Raw genomic sequence first — 25,238 nt, 5'->3', positions numbered from 1 at the left:
AGCGGAGCCTCAGCGGGCTCGAGCGGCCGGGAGCGGAGCAGCTGCGCCTCAGCGGGCTCGAGCGGCCGGGAGCGGAGCAGCTGCGCCTCAGCGGGCTCGAGCGGCCGGGAGCGGAGCAGCTGCGCCTGGCCGCGCGCACAGCTGCCGCCTCGGCCCCGCTGCGCGCAGGGCAGGGAGCAGGCCGGCAGCGAGCAGCGCCCTTAGGAACCGGACTTGCCGGGCTCCGGCACGCATCTGTTATCAGAGAGCTCGGACCGTTGGACCTCGGAGAAACATAATCTGGAGAAAGCTTCCGTGAGCACCAACTCCGACCCTTGGTCTGCATCACCTCATGGCCGTTGAACCATGTCCCAAAGTACCTTGTCTGCACCTTTTTGAGCGCCTCCCTGAGGAGCCTGTTCCAGGGCATCAGGGGCGGTTGAGGGTGGATCACTGCATACATTTCAGGCCATTCCTTCTCACTCTATCACATCTTAGCAGAGAAGATCTTTGTCCTCTACAGCGCTCATGCCGTGCCGCACTTAAACAGCTTGCCAGGACACACAGGTGCGAGGTCTGCCCTTAGCTCAGGTGCAACTGCTCTTTTTTCTGTACCTCTACTGCAGGCCCCGAGCAGTTCTCAGGCTGCATAAACTGTTTTGCTGCTAGGCACAGGTGCTGCTCTCTGTAAGAAAGACTTTAAGCTCCAGCACACTTGCATTTAAGTAAGCCTTAGCAAAGAAATATAATTCAAAGTTGGGTTTAGTTTGGTTTGCTCTCCAAGTTGTTCAGAACAGAAGAGGCTAAGAACAGGACAGACATTGCCTGCAGATTGCAGCCTCCTACTCCTGGCACAGGTGAACATGTTGCAGGTACAGCTGCATTCAGCATAACCTGAAGGAATGGACACATGCACTAGAATAAATCTGGCTACAACCACCACCCATGTAAGATAACATTTGAATCTGTTTATAGCCATCCTGATATCACTGCAAGGAGTGCAAAGTCTCACTATCAAAGGTCTGGAGTGCTGCTGAGCTGCTGTTTATAGGTCAATTAGCACAGAACACTCCAAATAAAGCAATTTCAAGTACAAAATAACCATATACAAGTCAAACCACGGTTCTAAAAGCCTTGTACCCAGTTAATTAGCTTTCATGCTAAATGCTTTTATAGGTACCCCTGTTGGTGCATCCCTGGGAGTAAGAAATCCAACTACAAAGGAGGCAGGAGACCTGCACAGATGAACAAGGAGCTTCTGCAAAAACACTCATCTGGAAGAAAGAGGTTTACAATATGTGGAAAAAGAGACTGGCCACTTAGGCAGAATTTAGGAACTCTGCCACAGTATGTAAGGATGTAATCACAATGTTAGGGGTTGGATAGAACCTTGAAAAACTGAGCCCAACCCCCTGACCAGAGCAGGGTCACCTAGGGCAGATCACACAGGAACACATCCAGGCAGGTTTTGAATGTCTCCACTGAAGGAGACACCACAGCCTCTTTGGGCAGCCTGTTCCAGGGCTCTGCCATCCTCACAGTGAAAAGTTTTTCCCTCACGTTCTTATGGAACCTGCTCTGCTCCAGCTTGCACCTATGCCCCTTGTCCTGTCACTGAACATCAATGAGCAGAGCCTGGCTCTGTCCTCTTGACATTTCCCTCCACATCTTTATAAATGTGAATAAAGTCACCCCTCAGGCTCCTCTCCTCCACACTAGACAGACCCAAGCTCCCTCAGCTTTTCTTCAGAAGGGAGACATTTCACTGCTTTCATCATCTTTGTGGCCCTGCACTGGACTCTTTCAAACATTTCCCTGAGGTCCTTGGCCACAAGGGCACATTGGTGTTCATGGCCATCCTGCTGCCCACCAGAACTCCCAGATCCTGAGATCAAGATAAACCATGTCTACTGCTCTGCCATCGTCTACCCACCTGGCTGTGCACTCACAGAAGGCTATCAGGCTGGTTAAACATGACTTCCCTTTGGTAAAGCCAAGTTGACTGCTCCCAAAGACCTTATCCTTGATATGCCTAGACACAGGACCCAGGATAAGTTGCTCCATCACCTTCCAGGGATGGAGGAGAGACTGAGCTGTCTATAGTTACCTGAGTCCTTCTCATTGCCCTTTCTGAAGAGTGGAGTGACATTTGCTTTCCTCCAGTCCTCAGACACCTCTCCTGTTCCCCATGACTTAAAGATGCTGGAGAGTGGCCTAGCAACTACTCCCACCAGCTCCCTCAGCACCTGTGGGTGCATCCCCTCAGGATCCATGGATTTATGGATGTTCACATTGCTTAACTGCTCTCTAACCCAGTCCTCACCAAGAAAGGCAAGCTCCTCCTTTATCATAGAATGTTAGAGGTTGGAAAGGACCTCTAGAGATCAACTCCACACCCCCACATCAAAAATCACAATCACTTAGGGTAGTCCACACAGGAATGCATCCAGGTAGTCCCCAAAGGAGGAGACTACACAACCTACCTGGGCAGCCTGTTCCAAGGCTCCATCACCCTCACTGTAAAGAAGTTTTTCCTCATGTTGAGATGAAATCTTCAAATATCCTGACTCAGTCTGAGGATCCTGAAAACAGTCTCCAGCAGTACAGAGAAAGGTGACAAATTCTGCAGCTCTGTATTTGAAACACATTTGATAGGCTTCTCATTTTTGTTTTACACACTTAGAGGCTTTTTACCTTGAGAGTATACAAATGGCAACAGCAGTCAGGGTCTGTTAAAGGCTCCAGGCATCTTTTTTCAGATTTCAATTTGAAATACAAGCAGAGTAGGGAATAAGTCCAGGTGGAAGGGGAGTATTTCTCCTCCATCATGTGTTTATTAAAGGAAAGGAATTACTTGGCCCTACTACAAAGGAAAGGTGAATGAACTCCTGTGATTTACTGAAGCCATCAATGAAAGAACTTCATACTGCCAAGGTAAGCAAAGGTGAAATTGGTAACGGGCCAGTAACTGATCAAAGGCTCTCCAAGTTACACTGGCAGCTTATGAACAAACAATAACCATAAAAAACCCCACACATTACAGAATTAAACCACCCCTTGAGTTTATTCTAACACAATTTCCCTCCCTCAGTTTTACTTCTTTGTGTGTATGCAGCTTTTCTGCAAGCTTGATGTTACATCCCAGAGTGGAAAACAGAGTAGATTAAATTTTCAGATGCATGTAACTCTGGAAGTCAGTGGTTTAGATTTGTAAGTTATTGGGCTTAAAATGGATTTATCAGTGCAAATCAGACTAAAATCAGTTGCACCATGTATTAATTTAGGAGTAAATGTACCAGGGACATTCCAATCCTAGCACAGTGGCAATAAAAGCTGTGAAGACTTTTATACAAAAATCTGCAGATAAGATTCAGCAATCATCAGAATAGAACAAAATTACTTTTGAGAAGTGGTGAGCTTTAGAGCAGAACAAGCCTTAGAATGATGCAAGCAGTTACAAATGGGGCACTTAAAGAACTACCATCTTTATTCTGAGTAATTTGAGACTAATCACAGTTACTTTAGCACCATGAAAAACATGAGACATTCATTTCTTACCCTTCTAACAAAGCAGAATTTCAGTGACTGGAGTTAAGGCTAGCAAAACATGTATCTTTTAATATCAAAACCATACAAAATACGTTGTCTATAAAGATACTTAAACACATCTGTTATCAATATTAGCACAAGTTTTAGTATAAAATCACTCTAATCTTAGCTTACATGGTTCTGGAACATTAAAAAATGCTGACACAATATATATATACGTATCTATAAAAGGCATACTGAGAACATGCCAACATTTACATGATTAGAAACTCACTGGCTGGCTGAACTGCAACGGCGCTGTGTACTTCTTCCTCAGCTGTCCCCTGCACTCGTGCTACAGCTCCTGCAGTTCGATGCAGAGTGTTTGTCCAAGCCCTGGACAAAATACATGGGATTTGTATTACCTACACACACATTCTTCTGCCAGAGATGACCCTCTGAGAGAAGAGTTAAGATCCCTAAAAGCCAGCTTCCATAACACTTCCAAACTCCCCAGAGAGGACTCTGGGCACAGACAAGGCAGCATCTCTGCTCCCTGCTCCAGGAGGACAGCTGAGCCCCTCCACATGGGCTCCCCACAGCAAGCAGTGAAGCAAGGACCTCCTCCATGCCAGCACAGTGAGAACCTGGCAGCTTAAGCTAACCCATAAGGATGACCCTAGGGATGGTGGCATTGACTCCCACCCTTAGATACTTCCTTTGGGGCTGCAAGTAAGCATCTCCTGTCTCTTTGGCAAAGAATAGAGGAGGGCATTTTTGTTTTAAATAGGTAGTGTCTGTGTTTCAGGTCATAAGCCTGTGATCAAGCATTCATCTAGTCTGGGTGAGAACTGCCTTCAGCCCTCTTGTGAGCTGATTCAACCTCACACCTCCCACTTCACAACTTGCCCAGCTATGGCTATGCAAAGTTTAATGCAGGGAAGATGTTTGGGAACAAAAGACTGAACATTACTATCCATATCCTACAGTGTGCCTCAGCTTTACCAATCCATATCCTACACGCTGTGCATCAGCTTTGCCAATCCATACCCCACACGTGCATCAGCTTTGCCAATCCAGTGTCTGCAAAGGGAAGAAGGGGATAGATATGCCCAAACCTCGTGAATGAAGAGCCAAAGAAGAAAAGTGTAAGTTATCTACCTCATCTGATACCAAATATGCCCTGAAGGACAGCCACATAATGGCTGTTGTTTGACCTGAGTGAGCAATTTTGGAAGATCCCTACACGGTTACCAGAAATAAACTCCTACAAACTTTAAAAATGTCAATGCTGAACATTTCTGAAGCTTACCCTGCTGAGAACATTTGATGGAACAAAGACAATTACTCTCCTTCTAGAATGACAGAGCAATGGCAATGAAAAGGACATTGCTCCTATCCTACCATATAGTCTTCTCTCAAGAGGGATACGTCGGAATGATTTAGAGTTTTCCTAAGCTACTACTGTAATTTTTTGCACCAAGATTAAATCTGTTATTAATGCAGCCAAATTTCTCACAAGCAGGTTTTCACAACTAAAATAAGAGTTAAATTGTTACAAATACATCTTTACGTTTACTCAAAATGAATATTGGGTGGTTTTAATCTCCTAGCTTTCAGAATGGCAACCATGGCTACATTATGCAACCATGTTTCCATAAATATACTAAATAGTTGCTATCTGTCTTTGGGGGTTTGTGTTTGGGTTTTTCTTTTTGAAAAGGGACACAGCTTGCCTCAATTTGAAAACCTCAGGGCACACAGAATCCTGCAGGTCCCAAGTTCCTCACTTTTAAAACCTCAGGGCACACAGAATCCTGCAGATCCCAAGTTCCTCCTTTTTAAAACCTCAGGGCACACAGAATCCTGCAGATCCCAAGTTCCTCACTTTTAAAACCTCAGGGCACACAGAATCCTGCAGATCCCAAGTTCCTCACTTTTAAAACCTCAGGGCACACAGAATCCTGCAGATCCCAAGTTCCTCACTTTTAAAACCTCAGGGCATACAGAATCCTGCAGGTCCCAAGTTCCTCCATTTGAAAACCTCAGGGCACACAGAATCCTGCAGGTCCCAAGTTCCTCACTTTTAAAACCTCAGGGCACACAGAATCCTGCAGGTCCCAAGTTCCTCACTTTTAAAACCTCAGGGCACACAGAATCCTGCAGGTCCCAAGTTCCTCACTTTTAAAACCTCAGGGCATACAGAGTCCTGCAGATCCCAAGATTCCCAGTGCCTGGGTAGTCTCACTGCTAACAATCTGAACTTTACTTTCATTTTAACTGCATCTTACCAAGCTTTAAGATGTAATCCAGTATAAAAATAATTTTGTTTTAAACTTCTCCCCCCCCCCCCCCCCCCCCAGATAAAGCCAACAGTAGCATTCATTTAATGTTAAACCTTTTCAGAAAGCCCTGCTTGTCTGCTTTCACATGCTAGCATTGCTGTAAGACAAACACTAGCATCAGAAATCGGTTTCCTAATTTCAAAATCATCACCCCGGGAGAGCTCCCTCACCTCTAACTCTGCTTCCCTCTCGTCTGACATTCCCTTCAGCAGCTGGTTGTGACATGGCAGCCACTCCTGAGCAATGATTTAGTCCTTGTACCCTCCTCCTGGAGCCTCTGGGGTCTGAGTTTTGCTTTGTTTTCAATGCTATCTTTCTTATTTGTGAGCATAATTGACACTTTTATTAACTCAAATATGAGAGTTTGGATTTTTATGTACAGAAACATTTTGGAAGGGTGTGGCAATAATTAATCTATGCTATTGTTATACTATTTCTGTATACATTTTAAAGTAGTATTTTATATTCTCTCCCAGAGAGTTTACATAGGTACAGAGCAGCAAGTCAGGAAGATGCCATAATCGCATCAAGACGTGGTCACCACGATTTCAAACTGCATTGGGGCTAAAAAGCAGCCTTGGTTTTGGCTACAAAAAAAAAACCCACCCCAAAAATCCACACTGAAACACATGAAATGTAAGATCTCAAAGCAGTACAAAATAAGAGGCTTTTGCCATACTTACTCAACACCTTTTGCATTGCCTGAGTAGAAGGTAATACTGATCAGCATGTCCTGCAGAAACACTCCAGGCAAGAGCAGCACAGGCTGGTGTCTGTGGTGAAGGCAGCACTTGGTAGATGTTTTAATTAATACCACTAGTGACTCCTTAGAGGTACTTACGAGGTGCAGAAGTACAGATCCTAGCAAACCTAAAGGGACCTCTGTTTTACTGACAGGTTGGTTTGGTTTGTTTTCCCCTCACCTCCAAGCCCTTTCCATACACTAACATTTTAAGACACAATTCTTTTAAACCTCACTAATATAAAGCAAGGATTGAAATTCTGCAATATAAAAAATAGGTACAAACTTTGGCCTCCAGTAATTCAGATGCTTTGCATTATTATAGTTTAAGGACTTTAAGTGTAAGGTGTAAACATTCTATGCTATGATATTGCTAATTATGTTTGATATCACAAATGCACATGGTCTGAGCAGTTTACAACAGCTCTAGACAAAGGGAAAGGAAGACAATAAAAGTTACAGATTTCAAGCAGTATGCTTCCATGCTTTTGTAAAGAACAAGTATAATTGCTAATTAAGCAAATGCACTTAAAAGTGCTTTTTGTCTTCAGATCACATTTAGTTCACTCTCAGCTATGTCACTCCTGAAGGAAACAAGAATTATTGGTGTTGAATGGGCTTGAAAGAAAGAATTATTAAGTACTCCACTGTATTGCTCATCCATACCCACATTTAAACAATGTGCTTAGAAGTGTTTCATCATGAACTGAAAAGCAGTGTTCTCACCCCAGAGTATTATGCTCTCAAATGCTTTCCAGATACAGGTTTTCTGAAACATCTGCTTGACAAACAGTGCATAACACTTAAAGAATATGCAAGTAATGGGACCATGTGTTTAGGCAAGAAATAGGACAAGCAAAGACATTTCTTGGTTTGAATAAAAGCATCTTCTCCATGCAACTGAACACAGCTATAAAGACCTTTAATTATACCTGCATGTTCATTTAGTGCAAAAATATTTAACTGATGAATGTCTTCATAGTAGCTTGTGTACTCCCATGTTAAAAACAACTTATTGCACTTAGAATGTATACTTTAAAGCTGTCTTGGTTTGAAGAATAAAAAAAAAAAAAAACAAAAAAACACTTAACAAGTACAACAGAATAGTTTGAAACTTAAGTCTAATGCACAATACTGCTCCAAAGTGTCACTGTCAGTACAGTTTCAAAGCTATTAGCTGTTCTGATGTCTAGCTGAAAAAGTAGTGTACACAAACACATTACCAGGATCATCTTCACCTAATTTAAAGAGTTTTTTAAGAGCCAGCATTCAGCAGCTTGACTTCTGAATGTTTGCACTCACAGTTTAGTTTGCTCAAAACCTGTGCCCATCAAAAAAAAAAAAAAAAATCTCATCCTTAAATCACAGAATTAACCAGGTTGGAAAAGACCTTTGAGATCATTGAGTCCAGCCTGTCGTCCAGCACTTCTAATTATCTAACCCATGGCACCAAGTGCCTTACCCTTTGGAACACCTCCAGGGATGGTGACTCCACCACCTCCCCAGGCAGCCCATTCCAATACAAATCACTCCTTCTGTGAAGAACTTCTTCCCAACATCCAGCCTAAACCTGCCCTGGTGCAGCTTGAGACTGTGTCCTCTTGTTCTGTTGCTGGTTGCCTGGCAGAAGAGGCTGATACCCACCTGGACCTGGCTAAAACCTCCTTTCAAGTAGTTCGGTTCTTTTCTTTGGGCTACTGTGGAAAGGTGACTGCCAAGCAGGTGAGCGTTTAAAGCAAACTGAGCAGGCAGGGGCAACTAGAGAAAATAAAAGAGATGTTTAATAATTTAGCTTTCTAATGCAAACTGATTTCAGCCAGCACTGAGGGGATCACAAAGATGAGTGTTTGTGTCACAGAATTGCAAAATGCTGTAAAACAGCGTGAAAAAGACAACTCAGGCTTAAAAGCTACTACATTTCCCAGTATAAACACCTACAGGTGGTGCCTGCAGTGGATGCATGATAAATAACAAAAAAATAAATTGATTGAAGAATGCTGGGTCAGTGAACCAAACCATTCACGCTTCCAGAAGCAGGTTGTGATGAATTAGAAGAACTCTCTCCACACACAGAATCACTACGCACGTACACACTAATGCTACAAAACTTCAAATACTTGGGAAACCTGGCTTGAAATCAAACTCAACAGCTCACCCAAAAAATAAACAAACCACCCTTCAATGGTAAAAAAGATTCGTAGAGCAAGTTTAGGATTTCTTCAGTATCATATAGCATCTTCCAAAAGTTACAATTCTAGCTTCTGTAGAGGAAAGTTGGGCTGGTAGAGGGAAAAGAAAGCATCAAAAGCCAGATTCCATTTCTTTGAGTGACTTGGCTGTAGTGTCTGACACCAAAGTGCTTTCATTGTCCAGCATTTTCTCAGTAGTTTCCTTATCAACAGGTTTTGCTCTTTCTTTTAACTTCTGCCTTTCATGGACCCAGGGGATGAAACACAATATAACTCCACCAATGATGGGAGGGACGCCCGCCAGGTAGAAGGCTACGTCATAAGTGCCCAGGCGATCACGCAGCAAACCTGGGAACACAAGGAAGTTACACCTGATGAATAACAGGGCCTCAAGTCCACAAAACAGATCTTCCTTTGGGATTCTGAAACTTGAGAGCTGGCACAGATTCGTTACTACCACTCATCTGACTACCTGATGGCCAGAGGTCTGTGTATGGGTAGAAAGATATTCCAGAGTTGACTTGACTCCAAGTAGCGAAGAACTCAGTATGTCCCCACTCAACTGCTGAGTTACCTCCTGTACTCAAGAACAAGCATCACATCTCTTTGAAAGCTGCTCATTTCAGCTTCTCCAGCACTGGAATCTTGCAATGGCTTGGAGAAATTATTCCTCTTTTGTTAACAGTTGACCTTTGATCAAGATGCCTCTTACTCTGGACACACATATTGCATTCCTGGGAGCCTCTTATTAAGAGAGCATTTTCCAGCAATTCCCTCTGACTGCTCTCTCAAAACTCCTCCCAATTATTAAATTCTGGTTAGTGTTAATAGCTGTGGTAACATACTCAGACCAGGATCACCAAGTCCATGTTATTCTAGCCTCTATACTTTGGTCTTTATGATGCTGCACAGTTCAGTTACATCTTACTAAATACCTTTCAGTAGCACTCACAAGACCTTAGGGTAAATTGCCATTTAAATTCAGTGGTAGGGATTATAGCTTACTTAAGCTATTTCCGTGGTCCAAAGAACTTCCAGTTTTCATCTTCAAAACCTGAACTTTTCAGTCTCTCGTCAAGGAATGAAGAGCAATCCACTGTCCTTACTTATAAGAAGCATTTGAAGTGACTGGAGCTTTTATCCTATCTTTTCTGCACGAGCCAGTTTTAGAGTTCAGTTTATTTTCAGACTCTGGTTTGGGATCCTTCCCCAACAAAATCAATATGTATATGCTGTCACCTTAACAGCATTGAAAATATCAGGTCCTCAATCCAGATGGAAATGTTTCTTTTAAGGAATGATTTACATCTGCTGAACATGAAACAAGATTGAAGCAAAGTTTCAAGAGCACAGTGCATGAATAGCCCACAAGCAGCAGTGACCTTCACCATGCATTCTGAAGCATGTACCAAGACACTCTTTGATGTAGGACACTGCACATGATGTAGGAATGGAAATCATGGCCAAAGAGTCATATCTATACAGCCACAGACCATATCTATACTTACCTGCAATAGGTGGCCCAACTGTCATAGGAACTGACATGAGTCCGAGTAGAAATCCTATGGCCTGGGAGACATCTTCAGCCCCAACAAGCTCAAAGGCAATAGGAGCCATAATGCAAATGAAGCACCCATCAAACAGGCCCATGAAGAGACATACAGCAATGAGACCTCCGAAGACGTGGCAGAGTGGAATCATCATAGACATCAGACCAATAAAGAAGAATGAAGCCACCTAAACATGGCCAAGAGAAATACAAACCCAAGTTGTATCAAATCAGCAAAACTCAAGGGAAGAGATGAGCTTTCTTGCATTTGTACTGAATGAATCTCTATTTCCCATAAAATGCATATAAGCAGCTTCCATGGGTTACCACGAGCAGAAATCACCTACTAGACAAAAACAACACTTCACTCGCAGAACAAAAAAAGCCCCATTTCAGAATGCATTTGTAATTGGCTATCTTGCAATGATGAAGCAAGATCATTTCTCATGCACCCATGTATTTTGAAGAGTTATTCTGTGCTATTTTCACAAATGAAAGCCACAAAAATAGCAGAAGTTTGACATAGTTAAAGCACTACAATTAGACTCCTCAGTGTTGCAATTTAAGTGAAAATATCAGTATAGAGAGTGAATACTTCAAGGTCTTGTACTCAGAGGTGATATCTGAAAGTCTCAATTCCATTTTTCCCCTCATAAAGGTGTCTTGCTGTATTCTTGTAGCCAGGCATACTGAAATATTTTACAATCTTAGGCTGTTTGTTGTAAATTAAAGGACTTTGTCTTTCAGCAAAATGAAGCAGAATGAAGTGAATGCTTTCCCTCAGAAATGCTGATTTTCAGCAGAAGAGCTGACTTTTTCCTGCTTAAATCTATGTGAAACCAACAGTACTCAGAAGCATTCTAATTCATGCTCTGAAAGTCCAAAAGCTGTGGTATATGGCAAAGAATTGTAGAACAAAGATTGCAAGGACCTGGAAGGACATTGTGGGGAGGTTGGTGCTGGTCTCTTCTCACAGGTAATTATCAACAGAGCAAGAGGGAATGGTCTGAGGCTGTGATTGGGTAGGTTTAGACTGGATATTAGGGAAAAAAAGTTTTCCCAGCAAGAGTGGTCAGGCATTGGAATGGGCTGCCCAGAGAGGTGGTGCAGTCACCAACTCTGAATGTGTTTCAAAGTCATTTGGATGTGGTGTTTGAGGATATGGCTTAGTATGAACCTTGTAGAGTAGGAATGTTGGTTAGACCTGGTGATCCTGAGGAACTTTCCCAAATGGAATGTTTCTGTGATTCTCTGTGAATTAAGAAGTTGTTTCCCTGCAAGTTTGGTATTTGTGCTTGATAATTTGGGTAACCTCAAAGCTGCCTTTTCGCTATCTTAATATCGGCACTTCCTGAGCGTGTAACAATAGGTATTAAATCAATGCAAATGAGTGATACACAGCCCCAGGCTCTCATCAGGGACTCTACATGGCTGTAACTATGGCAACAAGTCCTCCATCCTTAGCGAGGTGGCCCTCGGCCAAGTTGGCGAGGCTGCAGTGCAGAGAGCGGCCAGCAGATGTCTCTCTTGGTGTGCACTTCAGAGCACCACCAGCACCCGGGGCTTGGAACAGGCAAGGGCTCAGCCAGAGCTTTTCCCCAAAGCCTGCACCAACGCCGCTGCTTTCAAACACAGCATTTCGGGTCTATGACAGTTTGTGTGTGGAGAGGAAAATGTGTCTATCCTCTTTCATCCTGAAGCGTCAGCACTGCTGAAAGATGTGTCTCTGCAAGAGTTCCCCCTTCATTCTAGGACCCCCAGTTCAAGAGGGACATAGAACTGCTTGAGAGAGTTCAGCACAGAGCCACAAAGATGAGAAGAATGGAACACCTCTCTTGAGAGGAGAGCCTGAAAGACCTGCGGCTGTGCTGCTTGGGCAAGTGGAGACTGAGAGGTGATATTATCAATGTTTATAAATATGTAAAGGGAGAGTGCCAGGAGGCTGGAGCCAGGCTCTGCTGGGTAATGCCCAGTGACAGCACAAGGGGCAATGGGTGGAAGCTGAGGCATAGGAAGTTTCATTTAAACATGAGGAGGATTTTTTTTCCACTGTGAGTGTGACAGAGCACTGGAACAGGCTGCCCAGGGCAGGTTGTGGAGTCTCCCTCTCTGGAGATATTCAGACTTCACCTGGATGTGTTCCTGCGTGATCTGGGATAGGTGATCCTGCTCTGGCAGGGAAGGTGGACTGGATGAGCTTCGAGGTCCCTTCCAGCCCCTGACATTCTGTGATTCAGTCAGCAAATCCCTAGCTAAGCACCTCTGATATTCCCATGGCTTAACCCCGTGCACTGTGCACAGAACAAGTGACACCAAATTATCAGCAAAGACTGGCAAAAGAGATTGAAACATCTTTAAACAGGAAAACATAGATGCAGAAAGATTAAACATTTCTTATTATGAAAAAAACAGGGAAAGTAAAATCCACAGAAACCCAAAAGTTTTCTCACTCATGTGCTAGTGATTAGTAATTCCTTTCCCAGCTGAAAAACAAAAAGCCAGCAAGTAGTGCTCTTTTTTTTTTTTTTTTTTTTTTTTTTTTAGCATTAAAACCCAAACTAAATCAGAGCCATGAAGGTTGCACCAAAGGCTCTCAAAACCCATACATGAAAAGTTTCCTACAGTTTAGAAATTCCTCCGGTTTGAACCTCCCCTGAGCTCATTTTGCTTACTTAACAGGACCTGCAACCAAAGCCTTCAGAACAGAGTTTGTGTACTCCTCCAGAGCAGCGTGAAGACATACCTGCAAATAAACTTTCTTTGCACCAGGAACATAATCTGCAACTCTGCCAAAGATCAGTCTGCCAACTCCTGAAGTAATGCCCAGACACAGCAGAAGCACTTCTTCTGGCACGCTGTCACCAAATCTGTCCTCCACATGCTTCATCTGTTTAAACAGAGGGTGGAGAAAACAGACTGGCTTTAGAATTAAAAGGAAAATAAACCTCAGAAGATGCAAGTTAGGTAATCTCTGAATCTCAGACTTACAAATATGGTTACAAATGGTCAACTAACTCCACTTTCACAGGTTCTTGAGTAAGTTTTGGACACTGCAATACAGTTAAAACAATCTGGTGCTTTGTTCACCATTAACTTAACAAGGCTCCTTCTGACATCAAGAATAGACCCTAGAAGTGTGCTCCTCAACCAGATTTAAAGCACTGGCTACAAATGCAGAAGCCACAATGGCTGGCTGTGAACAGCTGCCCACTAGCCAGGGCACACTCTGGAGTCTGAGGGTACCAAGTGATTCATGAGCATCGCAGCAGCACTGTCCTGTGCCTTAAGACAGAGACCTGCTACCAAACATTGAATGCAGCTCGTGGCAGAGGGACAATGCAGAGGGGCAGAGTTGGAGGCTAAACCATGCAAGGAGGGAGGCCCTTCAGGATGCCTCATCATGACATCTGCAACCACTACGACATGCAAGGGCAGAGAGGAAGAGGAGCAGGAACCACCTGCAACGTCAAACAACCGCAGGCACTTCCAGGAGAGGGTGCAGCTACAGCAACAATGAGCAGGGCAGACTGGAAGGACGATTTATGAGCTGCTTCCTCCTAAAGAACTAATGAAACTGACCCACGGTCCTGACTGCAGGCAAAGGTGATGAATTACCAGTGTCAAATCATAATCTTTAAAGGGGAGGGGGGAGAGCACAGGAGTTACTTGATGAATGTGGATTTTGTGTGTGTGTGTGTATATATATATTGGTTCTACAATGGCTTGTTTCTGAGGTAGTTTTGTGGGATTTTCTTTTGTTTGGGTTTTAAGTTGGTTTGGGGAAACAAAAAATCCTGAAGACCAGAAATTATCTGTAAGAAACACATTTTTGCACCACACTTGGCAGTACCAAATTGGGTAAAGGTGGCATTAAAAGATGCAAAAAAAAAATCTCCACTGTCCTGTCCTTTTGGATAAGAAACCAAAAACTCAGAGGCATGAAGAAACAAACATAAGAAGAAACTGAAGTAGTGAAAACATTTAAGAGACAAAGTGTCCACAGGCTGGATGGCAAAAGCTGCACACCAACTGTTCCTAACTCTGGTTATGTGACATCACTTCAAACAAGTGAATCTTTAGTTTCCCAGCCCTAAAATGCAGTTGTCCTGTTTTAATAAGCACTTCAGTTAATGCAGAAGCAGAGAGGTTTTTTTTCCAAGACAGAAAGGATTTTGCCAAACAGCAGTGATTTTAAGCACAAAACCAGCTGCATTTTGGTTATGTGCCATGAAGTCTAGTGACTTTAAATATTAATTTCTCCAGTATCATCAATTTTGTCAGAAAGGAAATAAAAAGTAACAATGGTTTGGTTTTTGAAGAACAACTTCTAACTTCAGTTGAAGAAAACCTCCAATAGAAAGGCAAGTATCCTTTTTTTCCCCCTTTTGCTTTTCAAATTTGGGAACAAGGGTGAAATTCTTCATCTGGAATGATATTTAAACACACACAAAAAAAGAGATAAGTTGTTCTATTAACTCCCTTTCTGTCAAAGGTGAGAAGAAAAGCTGACAGTTTTCCCACTCCTACCTTTATGTGCCTGTCAACACCTGCTGGCCAAGCCAGCCAGACAAGTCAAGGTATTTTCTGCCATTCATGCCACCTGTTCCACTTCTGTTCAAGCAGCCTGCAGCTTGTTCAATTAGCAGATCTGATTCATCCCCTCCCCAGAGGCCTCTCAAGAGGCAAGATAAAGCTCTGCATCTAGATAACTATTAACCATGCATCTGCAACTGAGTAACGGATTTCTCAGAGCAGCACTCCGGGGGGTGGAATGCTCCCTGCTCTTAGATCACTGCGGGAAAACGCTGGATTCGTAGCTCCTTCAGTCAGAAAATAACTGCCACTCATCTTTATCTTCAAACACATCAACTGGAGTGCTGGCTTTTTTACCTTCCACTCCCTTTAAGCACACCATAACCTGAGTGAGATCTTCCAGCTTGGTGCAAGGAGCAAACTTTCTCCGGGAGGGCAGCAGGCAGTGGTGCAGGCTGCCCAGAGAGCTTGTTCAGAATCCTTCCTTGGATATTTTCCAGACTGAAGTGCACAAAGGCCTGAGCAGCACGCTCTGATCTCAGAGCTGACCCTCTGATCCCTAACAGCATATTTGATCTTTAGTGCCACAGTCACTAAATAAGCTACAAGTAACAACAGTATTAACTGCACAGCTGAAAATCCAGTGATTCAGCACTAATTCAGTACTGTGAGTGGACTGACAGACATCTCTTGTTAAGATGCACCACCTAGGTTAAATAAATGTACTTTGATGAAGTAGGTTAAAGGAAATGCATATTTTTCACAGATTTTTAGCCGATAGAACTACTCAAAAACCCCAGGATGGGCAATGGCTACTTTCTGAACCTCCTTAAGCAGTATCTCATGCATGCTCCTGGCAGAAGTAGACAGGCTGTAATTCTGACTCTTAAGGCATTACCTACAGCAAGCAGACACACAAAAGGCCAAAGCATTCCTCTCTATGTTTCACCTGTCCTCAGCAATGTAGCTAGGTAGCTCTTCACTCCTAAGAGCTGTGTCCATGCTAAACTGCACTCCTGAGCTCTCCAGCAAAGGCCTGTGATTTTGCCTCAGACAGGCAGGACAAGATCTGAGACTAGCATGGCTTCTTTGTTATCTTTGTGCAATCCAATCTTCCAAACCAATCCACAGACACTGAGCAATACAACTGAACGCATCCCCGGCACCCAGTCTACCATTTGGACTCTTGCTCCGTTATCAGAACAATGCATGCAAACACAGATCATTCTCTCCCAGTGAGACTAGAAGGAGGTTTAGCCAGTTGGTAGCAGCTGGAATACTTGAAGGTATGCTGTCTGGGCTAACCTCTCTCCATCCAACCAGACCTAGATTTCACCAAGATCTTCCATCCAATGCAGCACAGCTTAGCAACACTCATGCACTGAATCAGAGATAGAACAACCAATGCAGCTCCTTTCTTCCAAACAGCCTAAATTCAGAAGAAATAGTAATGAACTAATCTTGTTAATTGCCTTCCTCTTGTGTAATGTTCCTTTGTGGGAAATCCCAATCAAGAAGAGCTTCAGCTGTTAAAGATAACACTAAGAGCATGTGGAAGATGAGTGCAATCACAGAGACACAAGCAGGCAACCAACAGGTGATTTGAGCTGGAGAAACCTAGGCAATGGTTGATAAACAGATTTTCTACTCCAGAGTCACAAATGCTAATGATATTTAAAGGAATTAAACTCCAGTCTTGAGAGAATGAATCTCAGTTGGTAGGTCTGAAAGATACTCAGGGAATGGTGTAAAAAGCAAGCTGGAGACTGAGAAGCATGTAGGACAGAAACCCTACACTGCATTGCAAGGCAGTCCATGACTTCCACTCTTTCCCTTTTTCCACTTCGCTTCACCTCTCAGGATATTTTTAGGTCTTATGTTCCACTAGTAGCTCCTGTAGGTAGTAACAGAGACTGGAACTCACTGCAGTGACAAGAGACAACAAACAAACAGGCACAAAATCACTGGTGGATGAGCATGGCTTCGGCAGCAGTAGCAAGACAGAGAAGGGACACATGGTGGAGGAAGCTTACGGTGGCTGAGAACATGGATGAGGAATAAATGCAGCAATATGCAAGGACTGAAGTGTTTAATACACATGAGGGCTGAGAGTTAAATTGTCAAATAATTCACCTTTTGAAGTATGTTTTTAATTTATTATTATTTATGACTACAACCCACAACTTCCTGTTAGTTCCTTCCTGTGGCCTAAAGCAGTGTTTTCTGACCCTACCTTACTCTCAAAACTTAAGTAGCCACTATGTCCAAAACTAGCTGCCACCAGCAGGTCTGGGTCAATCACATTAACCTGCCTTACCAGAATAACAGCAGAAAAGGAAACAAAAGCAGAACTACTCATAAACATCTGACAGGTGTCATCATAAACTAAAGATCAAAGTGAAATTGTGACAAAATTATCCTAATCAATCAGCAAACCCTGACAGAGAACAGATGCTGCACATCTTGACCTTGGCCAGTCCTTTCAAATCCTCAATTCTCACAAGCCAGCTTGGAATGCATGGCTTAAATGGAACAACTGTAGGGACAGATGTTCAAATGTCTGGAAATGCTATTTTTGACTAGCAAGTCACTGTAGAAGTGAATATGTCAAAGAATCACAGAACCAACCAGGTTGGAGGAGACCTGTCATTAACACTATGGAGAGTGATGCAGAAAACTGGCTTATTGAATTTGCAAGCTACATCAAATGAGTATTGGAGACACTAAAGAAAAAAAGACTGGAAATAAAAATTATCTTGGCAACCTGGCACCTCAATCAAGTGTGAAATGATGATCAATTTTCATTAAAACATTATGAGGTAGATGTCTAAAGACGCAGCAGGAGGTAAGTCAGATGGATGAATGCAGGATGGAAGACTGATCTGGCAACAGCTCTTGAGAAAGGGAACTGAAGGCTTAGCAGGTTAAACCTCAGCATGTTCTAATAATGTCATCATATGGCAGGTGTCATACACTATCAGTTCATGCCATCTGACCTTCACATGCTGCTCAGCACCAGTAAGGCCTCATCTGAATTAAGTCTTCTTTTGGTCATTACTCTCTAATAAAGACTTGGGCCACGCATGCAGAACCCAAGAGAAAGATCTGGCTGTAAGCAGGAATTTGTTAAGCATGGCTTATGGAAAAAAAGGTTTTAAATAAATGTTTTAAAAGGTCCTTTACCAAAGTCTGCACACAGCTGGGTAAGTTGGATAAAGTACTGGGATGCCTCCAGTCTTTCCAAGACTCACGAAGTGATTTAATGCATTAGTGCAGCCACAAACACTTACTGAGTCTTACAACATGAACACTTTCTTTAGTTGGTAAAGCTCTGATGATGACTTTGCTTTCTTCAGCTGTAAGGTTACTTACTCAGGCTGTGCCAGGGGAGATTTAGGCTGGAGGTGAGGAGAAAGTTCTTCACTGAGAGAGTCATTGGACACTGGAATGGGCTGCCTGGGGAGGTGGTGGAGTCGCCGTCCCTGGAGCTGTTCAAGGCAAGATTGGACGTGGCACTTGGTGCCATGGTCTAGCCTTGAGCTGTGTGGTAAAGGGTTGGACTTGATGATCTGTGAGGTCTCTTCCAACCCTGATAATACTGTGATACTGTGATACTTTGAGTCAGTTACTTCACATCACCACTTATGTAAATTTTAGAACCAGAACTAGGTCATTTCAAAGCATTGTGGCATTTGCTAATGCCATAAAGCGTTATCAGGTAGTCATGTAACTAAAACTGAGCATGTTACATGACATTCTGCAGTTAAGAAACTGTGGGATATCAAAGCAATGGATTAAGATATCCTGTACAAATATCCGAAGCACCAGGAAAACACTTTATTAACCACTGATGATTAGCAGTGTATGCACTGCACTTATTAAAAACTGCTTTGATTGATTGTTGTAAACAGGATTTAAGGTGAATTTTCGTAGTGGCTAGCAGAAGTGAAGTATCTAAACCTCTTGCTCTCTTTAGAACTGCTACAAACTTATAATACTGATTACTTTATTAAATATACTTAAGGCAAATTTTCATACAAGTCAGCTGCTGTGTATCCAGTTTAGTATTAAGTTGAGGAAGACATCTACTGTATGACGCCTAATGAGGATGTCTTGACCTTGACTTCTAAACAAAGAAAGTCAAACTTCATTAGTCCAAAAATAAAAGTACTGGTCAGGCTACACCTTGAGTACTGTGTCCAGTTCTGAGCTCCCCAATTCAAGAGAGATGTTGAGTTGCTAGAACATGTCCAGAGAAGGGCTGGTGAAAGGCCTGGAACACAAACCCTATGAGGAAAGGCTGAGTGAGCTGGAGTTGTTCACCCTGGAGAAGAAGAGGCTCAGGGGGGACCTCATTGCTCTCTACAACTACCTGAAGGGAGGCTGTAGCCAGGTGGGTTTGGGCTCTTCTCCCAAGCAACCAGCAACAGAGCAAGGGGACACAGTCTCATGCTGTGCCAGGGCAGGTCTAGGCTGGATGTTAGGAGGAAGTTGTTGGCAGAGAGAGTGATTGGCATTGGAATGGGCTGCCCAGGGAGGTGGTGGAGTCGCCGTCCCTGGAGGTGTTCAAGCAAAGTCTGGATGAGGCACTTAGTGCCATGGTCTGGTTGACTGGATAGGGCTGGGTGCTAGGTTAGACAGGATGAGCTTGGAGGTCTCTTCCAACCGGGTTGATTCTATGATTCTAAGAGCAAAAATATGCTACCAAAAATGATTTTTTTTAAACAAAGAGTTGTCAGTAGTTACAGTTACTTCGGTTAACTACTTCATTTCCTTCTTTATTTATGCCTAAATTAGACATTGCTGGAAATATTACATACCTTTCATAGAAAGCATCTGTTTAGCTTGACAACTGAGCTCAAAGCTGAAGGCAAGCCCACAGTAAACTGTATGAGAGGATAAGTGGAACTGTGTATTAACCAATTAAATGAAGCAGTAGGTGCTGTTATCACTTCCCTTTTCTGTTGTAAGGCCTTTATTACACCATTGTGTCAGCTACAGTATTTACTTGTCACAAAAGGATGTCTTCTCCCTGAACTTAAGCCATCTCTGCCTTAGCCAGTCTGCCTAATTGCTAGGAAAAAGTATGCAGTAGGAAACAATTCGCTGCTCCTCCCCCCCACAGACACACACCCCCAGGGTCAGAAGCAGACGACCTAGCCAAGAATAAGGACTGCCAGGTCAGTGTTGAGGAGTACTGGGAAAGAAATGGGTGCACATGGTCACAGGAGTGGATGAAGGGGGAAAGTTTCACTAACCTGGGCAGTCAAAGTGCAGCAGATGTGGCGATCTGAAGGGAGATAAACGCAAAGATTAGAAAAGCAAGTAAAGCACAGGGAGCCACTGAGGGTGTGGGGGCTCAGATGTCTGCTTAACCATTACACTGCACCTTTACAAAACCACTGCCTTGTTAGCCTTCTGTTGGAGACAGAAATATAGTAGGTGGAGTGGATGAGAACGGTAATAGCACTAAAGCTCACAGCTGCAGCTACAGTTTTAACTATTTCAGACTATCTACAGTGAAGAGAAATCTGTTTGACAGTTCTCTGTCAGACAGACAGACTGACAGCAGATTCAGGGAAGCAAAAGATGTAGCAGGCTGCAACAAATGACTGATGCAAGACATGTGAAGAAAGGAAGAGGTCTTTTGAAGAGCAGCCCATAAAAGCAAGTGACTGTAGTGATGGAGGCCAGCTTATCCCACTTGGAATAAAAAATACCAGGCTCACCAAGTAGATATCAAACATTCTTTCACATAACCACCTAAAAGGAGCAAAATTCAGTAGTAACAGAGGTGGTTCACAAAACAGAGAGCACTTACCTTATGAGAACTGGTTTTGTTCACGAGGTGTTGTGTGCACACACTACACTGTGGATATGTATGTGGAGCTTTTGTTTCAATTTTAGAGATTTTTGGTTGCTAGAGTCCATACAGCACACACCACACTTGGCATCATGCTTTGCACTGACACAAAAGACAGCACTTATCAGTGCTATTTGTCTCCAGTGGAGAAACCAGGACTTAAGGGGAGGAGAGAGGTGCAGGATTAGGACTGTACACACAATACACAACTTGGAGGGTTTCTTACTGCAAGGTATGTAACTCTTCTCTCCTATGGCTCCTTGAGCAGATGCAGGTCCCACTAGAGAGAACACAAAGCAGCTACCACTGTCTCTACAGAGACGATAGCAACTGAAATGCTGCTGGCTCAAATCAGCCTGGATCTAGAGGTGTCACACCTAATTTAGGGAACACATCAGTAGGGGAGGCTTGAAGAATTACCAAAATAGTTGCAAGTGATGTTATGGATGATGAATCCAGGGTGTTGCTTGGCAGAACATCAGCTACTGCAGTAGGAACCATCCTGACTCCCCTATAGCTTGTCCCATTTGGGTGTTGCTGGGCAGAACATTAGCTACTGCAGTAGGAGTCATTCTGACTTCCCCGTGGGGCTTGTCCTGTGTGCTTTCAAGTTTTCCAATATAATTCTTCTCAACGACCCAAAGCTTTTGTTTGGGGAGGGTGCAGTGTGCAAGTGGAAAAAAATTTCTGAATGGGCAGAATAAAGAGACTGTTTTGTCCTCCACAAATAAGGCCTTTCAGAAACTGAGCACATGGAAGTGAATGCAAAGCTGTACTCGCTCTGCAAAGTACACAGCAAGAATTTCAAACCATTTCCTAGAAAAAAACTGTGGCTGCAGAGAATCCTATGGAGCTTGGGTCTTCACTTCTCCAAGCTGATTGCACAAGAGGGCAGCTTTTATTGGCACATGTTCTAGAGAGCCAAGGTTCAGACACTGAATTCACACAGGAGAGTCTGACCTATTAAAAACCAAAGGCATAACAACTGGTGCAGAGTGAAAAACGGGTAGAGACAAGTCAAGATAGCTGCCTGCTAAAGAGCAGAGCTGAAGGACAAATCATCCTGGTTCGGCTTAAAAAGGCAGCCCAAGGTGAGAAGCTAGCTGTAGAGCAGTGAAACCACAATGAAGCATCTTGCATACTACAAAGGAGAAAAGGAGGGAACCACACCTACCAAGAGTCTGTATCACCTACAGTCCAGATCAACAGAGCCTCCTGCCGTGTTTTTTTTTCCTTCACTTTAGAAACAAGTGGAAAACTTTCCTTATCTAAAGAACAGGAACAATATGGATGCTCCAGCTAAAGATAAGAAGCACAGACCAGCAGACAGCACCATCTTTTTGTCCAAGGACAGACTATGTGGGCACAGAACTAGACCCAACAAACTCAAAGTAACACACACGGATCTGGAGACAGAGTAAGCCACACAGCAGACAGACGAATGTTTATCAGAGCTGTCTCCTTTTGTGATGCAGCAGGGAAAATAAGTTTGAATTCTTCTGACTATCAAGTACTTTAGAGATTCCAAGCATCTCAACGCCCCTCCTAGGAATAAAAACATGTTAGGATAATGAAGATTTTGAATGCTGGTTAGCTTTTGGCAAGCAGGCTGCCTAAATTATTTAGCCTTTAAAGTGCCCATCCTCTCTTCTGATAAGCTGTATCTGAAACATGGTGCTCTAAAGCACCCCTACACAGCAGGACCATGACCTTTCTCTCTGATAAGAGAAAATACAGCTGCAGCATTGCTCATTCCTATCTTTAAGCCCAGAGGGTGTCTAGAGAAGATTCATGATTTCTGAAATGACTCTGTCATTAAAACTAGTGAGCTTCCCAAAGTGAACTAGCTGCCCTACATGTCAGAAGGTTTCCCTTCAGACACTCATTAAACCTGCAGGCTTTCAAGAAGGCAGAAGCATGTGTGTGTGTATATAGACAAACAAAGGAGTATGAAAGCACCTGTCTGTGGAACAAGTCAACCTTCAGCAGTCCGTGTGTGATCACAGATGTAGCCTGGCACATGGCACAATGCACATTTTCATTGTTTTGAGCTGTAGACCTGGACAGGCTCTGGAACTTATTGCAAAAGAGGGCCCAGAGAGTGGTGGTGAATGGTGTCACATCCAGCCGGCATCTGTTGCTAGGGGTGTACCCCAGGGATCAGTGCTGGGCAAATCCTGTTCAGTATCTTTACTGATGATCTGAACCAGGGGACTGGGTTCACCAACAGTAAGTTTGCAGATGACACCAAGCTAGGAGCAGGCGTTGATCTGTTGGAGGGTAGAAGAGCCCGCCCGGGGCCCTTGCCAGGCTGGATGGGTGGGCAGAGGCCAATGGGACAAGATTGACCAAGGCCAAGTGCAGGGTTCTACGCTTTGGCCACAACAACCCCAAGCAGCACTACAGGCTGGGGCCAGAGTGGCTGAGAGCAGCCAGGCAGAAAGCAACCAGGGGGTGCTGGTAGAGAGGGGCTGAACATGAGCCAGCAGTGTGCCCAGGTGGGCAGGAGAGCCAATGGCATCCTGGCCTGGCTCAGGAGCAGTGTGGCCAGCAAGACTTCTTCCCCTGTACTCAGCACTGCTCAGGCCACACCTTGAGTACTTTGTCCAGTTCTGGGCTCCTCAATTCAAGAGAGAAGTTGCAGTACTGAAGGTGTCCACAGGAGGGCGACAAAGCTGGGGAGGGGCCTGGAGCAGAGCCCTGTGAGGAGAGGCTGAGGGAGCTGGGGGGGTGCAGCCTGCAGAAGAGGAGGCTCAGGGCAGACCTCATTGCTCTCTACAGCTACCTGAAGGGAGGCTGTAGCCAGGTGGGGTTGGTCTCTTCTCCCAGGCAACCAGCATCAGAACAAGGGGACACAGTCTCAAGCTGTGCCAGAGGAGGCCTAGGCTGGATGTTAGGAGGAAGTTGTTGTCAGAGAGTGATTGGCATTGGAATGGGCTGCTCAGGGAGGTGGTGGAGTCATCATCCCTGGAGGTGTTCAAGCAAAGCCTGGATGAGGCACTTAGTGCCATGGTCTGATTAATTGTCTAGGGCTGGGTGCTAGGTTGGACTGCATGATCTTGCAGGTCTCTTCCCGTCTGGTTGATTCTATGATACCCTTGCAGATGTGGAAACAAAGAGGCCGCTAACACCTTTAAGTCACTAGAAAAGATTTGATCTCCAAGGGTTTAAAACACCCTACTGAATATTTTGACCAAGTCTTCTAAATATTTCACCACTAATCATTTTCTGCATTGAAGATCAGTCTGTATTAGTCAGCTACCCCAAAGACCTGGGTTAACATCCTCAAAGCTGCCAACAGTTCAGATGACAAGGGCTGTGGTCCTGCTCATGGTTTTGACCTAACACAAGCTAAGGAACTTCAGGCATGTGGTGATGTAATGGAAATGCTGAATTTTGGAAGTTAAGAGATGAGAATCAGTCCCTTAATTACATTTAGCTTCAGCTTGCAGGGAAACAGGTGTCCCCAGCCCTGTTCTTCCTGGAGATGATGCTGGGTAATTTCCTCTTTCTTAGGAAGCTTCCTTTTGTAAACTATAGTGTAGGAAAGACAGCTGAGAGAACAGGGGACAATGAGAGTAAAACAAACTGAACTGGAAAGATTATGCAGGTGAAATAGCCCAAGATGATGCTGGGTAATGCTGACTCAAGTGCTCAAAATGGGCCAAGTGGTCTCCGAAGGAAACACAGTAATCTGTCACAACTGCCTGTGGACTGAGCAGAGCAGAGGATTGATCTGGTAAGAATGCTTGTCATCACTGACATGTCTTCCCAAGCATTCCTAGAGCCTATAAAAAGAGAAGAGAGCTACACCAATTACCTTCCTGTGACATACAGAGTGGGGAGCAAGGAAACTCCTCTGAACTCTTCCAAACTGTGTATTCTTGGTTTCCATACAGCAAGACACAGCACCACAGAGCATAAAAATGCACCCTTCTCCCTGTGTGTGCATGTTTCTCAGTGAAAAACAGCTACACAGGGTCCACTACTGTCAGCCAAGCTTATTTAGAGGCCATACTTTCGTTGTTGAAGTTTCCCCAGGAACCTGACAGTTCACAATCTTATCTGGCACATCTCATCTTCTCAGACAGGATGCCAGCAGAGCCTGGGAGTCCATACCTACAATGCTCCTGCAGCTGTTCTGTCCTTCTGGAATATCTTCTGTCTCTCCAGCTGCTGGGAAGGAGCTTCACTTTTCATTTTTTTCAAGTGCAGTTAATGAAAATCTTAGAGCAGAGCCCAAGATGACAGCAGTGGCAGTTTTTACAATCTGAGGCAGCATCCATCTGCACTCTCACTTCCCTGCTACTTGGAGGTCCAGCTGAACTTATGTTCCTGGCACATGCAGATTCAGAGCAGCAATGAAACACTGCAGATTCAGTCTCTGTCTTTGGAGGAGAATAAACCCAGTCCAAGACAGATTCTCCCAATAAAGTTGTTTGGAAAAAATGACTGAGTACATAAAATTTTTTCATATCTTAAACATGAACAGAACACATGCACACCACAC

General features: G+C 43.9%; 1 protein-coding gene across 1 annotated transcript in view; it reads right to left on the bottom strand.

Moving 5' to 3' along the window:
• Window positions 1-7,495: 7,495 nt before the first annotated feature.
• The window catches only part of SLC16A10 (solute carrier family 16 member 10), a 47,829-nt gene continuing 30,086 nt past the window's right edge, over window positions 7,496-25,238 (bottom strand). The window contains exons 4-6 of the mRNA XM_064170165.1: window positions 13,076-13,219; window positions 10,292-10,520; window positions 7,496-9,131 (exon numbers count right to left, since the gene is read on the bottom strand). Coding sequence (XP_064026235.1) covers window positions 8,896-9,131; window positions 10,292-10,520; window positions 13,076-13,219 — 609 coding nt within the window. The 3' untranslated portion in view covers window positions 7,496-8,895. The remainder of the gene's footprint in view (window positions 9,132-10,291; window positions 10,521-13,075; window positions 13,220-25,238) is intronic.

The sequence above is a fragment of the Pogoniulus pusillus genome, chromosome 33 (assembly GCF_015220805.1).
Source record: "Pogoniulus pusillus isolate bPogPus1 chromosome 33, bPogPus1.pri, whole genome shotgun sequence".
Lineage (NCBI taxonomy): Eukaryota > Metazoa > Chordata > Aves > Piciformes > Lybiidae > Pogoniulus > Pogoniulus pusillus.
The sequence above is the reverse complement of the archived record's forward strand: the minus strand, read 5'-3'. Positions and strand labels throughout refer to the sequence as shown.